This window comes from Berghia stephanieae, chromosome 1 (assembly GCF_034508935.2).
Source record: "Berghia stephanieae isolate SIO BIC M18660-M18661 chromosome 1, UCSD_Bste_1.3, whole genome shotgun sequence".
In the NCBI taxonomy this organism is placed as follows: Eukaryota; Metazoa; Mollusca; class Gastropoda; order Nudibranchia; family Aeolidiidae; genus Berghia; species Berghia stephanieae.
In genome coordinates, this window is record NC_088360.1 from 117,777,558 (window position 1) to 117,783,469 (window position 5,912).

General features: G+C 36.9%; 1 protein-coding gene across 1 annotated transcript in view; it reads right to left on the reverse strand.

The window, feature by feature from the left end:
- Positions 1 to 5,912, reverse strand: part of LOC144962883 (multidrug resistance-associated protein 1-like) — a 53,945-nt gene continuing 48,033 nt past the window's right edge. The window contains exons 30-34 of the mRNA XM_078896247.1: positions 4,891 to 5,037; positions 3,205 to 3,363; positions 2,649 to 2,815; positions 1,208 to 1,402; positions 1 to 858 (exon numbers count right to left, since the gene is read on the reverse strand). Of these exons, the coding sequence (XP_078752373.1) occupies positions 750 to 858; positions 1,208 to 1,402; positions 2,649 to 2,815; positions 3,205 to 3,363; positions 4,891 to 5,037 (777 nt within the window). The 3' untranslated portion in view covers positions 1 to 749. The remainder of the gene's footprint in view (positions 859 to 1,207; positions 1,403 to 2,648; positions 2,816 to 3,204; positions 3,364 to 4,890; positions 5,038 to 5,912) is intronic.

A 5,912-nucleotide genomic window follows, 5' to 3' on the forward strand; every position in this document is an offset into this window, starting at 1 on the left:
CATTTATCGATACTAAGTCTCGGTTCCATACCGGGATTGACCGTACAGCTTGCGAAGACAGATAGACAGTGGGCGATGTGGGGAGCGTTTCTCGTTAGCTTATCTGTTGAAAGCCAAGAATATTGATATCGGGTTTCCCGTTACAGGTATCAGAACCGAGATATGATAGTGATAGCATGGCCGGGGCTAGGTTTGACGGTTGACATCACGATTCTGATCAATGACGATTCACAGGATGTTATTGGACAATAATCATGGTTTTTCTTTGACTGTTATTTTACACCACAGCGGGATTTCTCTGCATTTTCATTGCTGTGTTTTACTTCACTGCAAGATATCTTGACCTTATTAAATTGTTTTACCTAAAGACAAATTATTGCCGGTATCAATGGTTCGTATGTCGATATAACCGTTTTGTGGTAAAATTGCTGTCGATATAGGCGATAATTTTTACTAATGTTATTTAGCGAAAAAAAAAGGGACTTTGATGTCATGTCGATATAGGGGTGATGTCGATATAACTTGTCGATATACCCGCTCTGTACTTAGTATAATAATAATAATAATAATAATAATAATAATAATAATAATAATAATAATAATAATAATAATAATAATGATGATGATGATGATGATGATGATGATGATGATGATGATGATGATAGTAACAATAAAGTGAAGTTATATTTTCCTAGTCTAATTCGACTCTATTACAATGGCTGGTCTTGTGTGGTGGAAACCAAGATCTATCATGCTAATCCTGCATCCTTGCACATGTCATAGAATATACCTTGTTGTTGGATAAGACGTTCAGGCGAATCAAATTCTTTGACCATACCCACGTCCATCACGATTACTCTGTGAGATAGACCGGAGGGATGAAGGGCAAGAAAGAAGGGGGTGGGGGTGGGGGGGGGGGGGGGGGCAATGATAACATTTATGGCTTTATTATCTGTAAAAAAATGTGTGTGTGTGATGTTGTCTTACTGCCTACATAACGATTCATGCTCTTGTTAAGGCTGATTGTAGAATATATTATTATTATTATTATTATTATTATCATTTAATTATTTTTTGTGGTCTTTTTTTTTTAATATACCTTACAAAGGCGATAACTGCGTGCATTAATAATAATATATGAAGAAAAACAATTGAAATAAGAAAATGATGTAATAAAGGGGAAATAATGTTAAAAAAAAAAGTATACCTGTCATAATCCATAATTGTTTGAAGACGATGTGCAATGGCAAGAATGGTGCAGTCATGAAATGCTTTTCTGATGGTGGCTTGAATGAGGGCATCTGTCTCCATATCCACAGCTGCTGTGGCTTCATCGAGTATCAAAATTTTTGTCTTTCTCAGCAAGGCCCGTGCCAGGCACACTAGCTGGCGTTGTCCTACACTACGACGCATAAAACAAAATGAAACATATGATTGAAATCTTTTGTGCATTCCCTAATGTTGCGCTCTTCTAATCCACTCTAAAACAAGAATTTGTTAAAATCAAATGCTGGGTGGGGTTCCCGACCTCCCATAGTGGACAGGGAGGTACTTGCTGTGTCTTCTACAATTCTATATCTGTTTTCCAATTGCTTTCTGTCTTTACTTAGTTTTGTCCTGACCCTGGCCAGAGTCCTTGGCGGGGAGGGAAACAGTTGAATGTATCGTTATTGTTTTGGGAGGTGATATTTTTTTCTTTGTAGATTATCTCTCTGTTATGTATCTAGATATTTTTTTTTATTTTCAACATATGATTTGTTAACATTTGAGTGTATTCCTCTTTACGGGTGCTTGTGTCTGGGTGAGACTTTTGGGTGATCTCAAACAAAGTACACTGATGGTGTTCTCTTGTAATCTTCAAATCCCCCTTTGTCCAGTCTTACTTTTTCCTCAAGTTCTTTTAATTGTACATCTAGAATGTTTTTACTATCCATTTTTCTTCCTTTTTACTGGCGCTGATATGACCCAAATGTGTTGCAAGCGCCGTAAAACGCTTTAAAAAAGCCAAAAACAAACAAACATAAAATCATATGTGCCTAGTCACTGAATCCGGCTTGGAAGAAAAAGCTCGGTGAATCCATCAGTGGTTCTTAAACATGGTATAGACAAAATTTGCTTTGCCAGAATTCATCAACTTAAGCAAGAATAATACAGTAAAAGTAAAGCATACATGATATACAATAAACAGTCCGGTGGAGAAAATATATTTCAACTCGTGAAGAACTGAAATTAAATCACGAAAATATAAACAAATCTATTCAGACTACTATTCGACATTCATGGTAGAGATTTTTTTCCTTGGAGTTAAAGATTGAAATGAATAATCCTTCAGATAAATAATCATTTGTTTTATTATTATTATTATTATTATTATTATTATTATTATTATTATTATTATTATTATTATTATTATATTATTATTAATAATAATAATAATAATAATAATAATAATAATAATAATAATAATAATAATAATAATAATAATAATAATAATAATAATAATAATAATAATAATAATAATAATATTTACTGTTTTTTTAATATATGCCTAAAACATTAAGATAATAAACGGATAATTTGATAGTGCTTCTAAAATTAGTGATACATATTGGCACTGCACGAAACTGGGGAAAAGACGCAAAGACTACCTCAAGTTTGTTCCCTCCTCGCCGCACTCGTACATTAGTCCATCCGGCTGTCCAGCAACAAAATCCTTTAGATGCGAGTGCTCTAAAGCCAACCACAGCTTGTCATCAGTGAATTCGTCGAAGGGGTCAATGTTCATTCGGAGACTTCCAGAAAAGAGAACTGGATCCTTGAAGAAATGACAGTGAAAACACATTTACAACTTTCTTCGCTTTTTGAGGCACTTATCTCATGAACTTTCAGGGTTACCTACCTATATTGCCTATATTGAAGATTTTCATTATACATCTTTGTATGTATACTTTCGAATCACAATTGAAACAAATGAAAACCTTTCTGAAGTTTACAAGAAATAGATTGAAAAAAATAAAATAAAAAAGACACGATGCGCGCGATGCGTCATTTTTTGAAAATACATTTTCCCCCCAGTTTGACAACATAATTTTACTCCTGTCTGGTAACATCAACTATTCTGTTGTCACTTTTTAAAAAAAAGGTAGTTCATTTCTATTTTGAAATTAGCAGTTGTCATGATGTAAGCTTTTTGGCATAATTTACCTGTGGCAAAATTGTCAGCTTCTTCCTCAAGTCATGAAGTCCAATCTTAGCTATGTTGATTCCATCAACCTGGATGAGTCCCCCGGCAGCCTCAATGATGCGAAATAATGCAAGGGTCAATGAAGATTTGCCAGCACCAGTGCGACCTACAATGCCCACCTTAAATAAGAAGCTATAATATCAGTATCAGTAAGCCACTCAACAAAAGTAATTGGAGAGATTGGTTTAAAGTTTGAATGAGCAATAGTAAAAGGGCTGAACTGATGACGGAAACACGACTTTAGTGGTATAAAATAAGGCATTGCTATGCTCAGTTAACTGTGAACAAATACACTATAACAAACAAAATCTCGAGCGTTTAAAACGCGCGGTATCCACTAAACGTGCTCAAAGTGCTCTACAAGGGTTCTCTAGCCAACAGCAAGACGTAATACGCTGGACGAGACCTGACACTAATTCTTTTTCTGTTAACGGCCGGCTACTTGATTTTATCAGAATGTGAGTAAGAATATTATTGTGAAATGACGTTCTTTCCTACGTAGCATTTAGTGGTCACTCAGAACCATAAAACCACGGAACTGGAGTTTATCCTCGTTTCTAAAACGTGAAATCTTCAGTAGCCATTGCTTGCTACCATTTGGATAAATCGTTACTCTATCGCAAGGTATTATCCACCAGATCCAACAAACCCAGCTACCCAATCACTGCTGAGTAGAAACGAGGAGAGAGAGAGAGAGAGAGAGAGAGAGAGAGAGAGAGAGAGAGAGAGAGAGAGAGAGAGAGAGAGAGAGAGAGAGAGAGAGAGAGAGAGAGAGAGAGAGAGAGAGAGAGAGAGAGAGAGAGAGAGAGAGAGAGAGAGAGAGAGAGAGAGAGAGAGAGAGAGAGAGAGAGAGGTAGGGGGGATCAGAAAAAAATAACTGACCTCCACCTGGGATTGATAACCGACCTCTTTGCAAGTGCTTTACCAACTGAGCTGTTGGTGGGACACCCCCTCCCCCACCCGCATAATCACCTTTACTTTTGCCAAATCTAGATAGATCCAGCTACTCACTCACAGCCAAATCGGTGAACACATCGTCAGGATCCAGGACCCAACTGCGCTCTTGGGGTTAGGTGGTGAGTTCGCTAACAACACTACCTCCGCTGATTTTAAATAAATGACCCCCGTCCCACCAAAGAAAAATGTAGAAAAAAAAGTGTCTAGGACTAACATACATACTTCCGTGAAAAACTTGTACCACCATAAATATAAGAATATTCAGTATAAACGGAGTTTTCTCTCTCTCTCTCTCTCTCTCTCTCTCTCTCTCTCTCTCTCTCTCTCTCTCTCTCTCTCTCTCTCTCTCTCCCCCAATGGCCCAGTATAATGTAGAATGACAAGTTCAATTAGTATCTGTAGTAGCCGATTCGTGAAAAAAAATTCAAAGTAGCTCCCAAAGTAATTTTAGAAAATAGTACTAGAGTTAAAACATTGATTAAACACCAGTAGTTAGAAATTACTATAAGTATAAGACACAAAATTAAATTCCAAAGCAAAGAAAAAAGATATAGGCTATATAAAAAAAAACAATAAAACCCCAGACTATGAAGAAAAGTAAAAAAAAAAAAAACAACTTAAAAAAAAACGAATAACAAAAACAATAACAAAATAAACAAAACAACATGATCTGTAGTTAACTTTCCTACCTTTTCTGCTTTTCTTATGCTACAATTGACACCTTTCAAGACCAACTGAAGACCAGGTCGGTAACGTAGTTGATAATCACAAAATTCGACATTTCCTTCACTTGGCCAATCACTAGCAAGGCCGGCACTAGGGATGGATAGACCAGCCTAAACCAAGAAGATAATTGTCTTTAACCCGCTGCAGACGTTTCCCTACGGCTAAGATATGCTTGTTGTCTCACTCAATTTTGAGTAAAATTTATGGCACTAAGCCAATCAAATTGGTACGAAAAAGGCTAATTGCTGTTACTGTTAAAAAACTTGACAATTGCAGGGGGGAAAAAAGCAAGAACATATCTAACAAACGTCTACCCATTTTGAGGGGATTTTATGGGGGGGGGGGGGGGGGGGGTGGCATCAAGGGTGCATTTTACTTTGAGGGTCCTAATCCATAGATATAAAGGCTTGTTTTCTACAATATAAAATGTAGAATGTACACACGTCATGTGTTCATTTGTTTACCTATTTGAATATTGTTAGTGTATCAGGCACGATCCTCAGAATCAAACAGAGCGTGCTTATAGCCGGATCGTGCTTATAAGCGGATTCGGATTTTGTTTTTGTTTTTTTGTTTGTTACGTCTAGGGTTCAATACTCACAATGCTGTAAAAAATAAAAGTTTTCCCTCTGAGTTTCTAAATTTATAAATAATGATATGCACCAGATTGCAGACTTGGAACTGTCTGTCGTGATCGATGATTAATTATGAGCACCTATTGTGAACACAATGGGAGGCGGCGTGGCTCAGCGGTACGGTCTTTGCTTCCTACCCGAAAGAGTTCGATCACCCGCCGCTGCGTTGTGTGGCCTTGAGCAAGTCACCTCGCCTTAGCTCAATTTGCGGCGCTGCATTGCGGCTCACGCCTGGGTTATTCGAGTCTTCCCTTGGAATAGACCCTAGAGACAAATTTCCCCTATGGGATGAGTAAAGGGAATTTTATTATATTTTATTTATTAAATATTTAATTCTAATGTAGCTTATA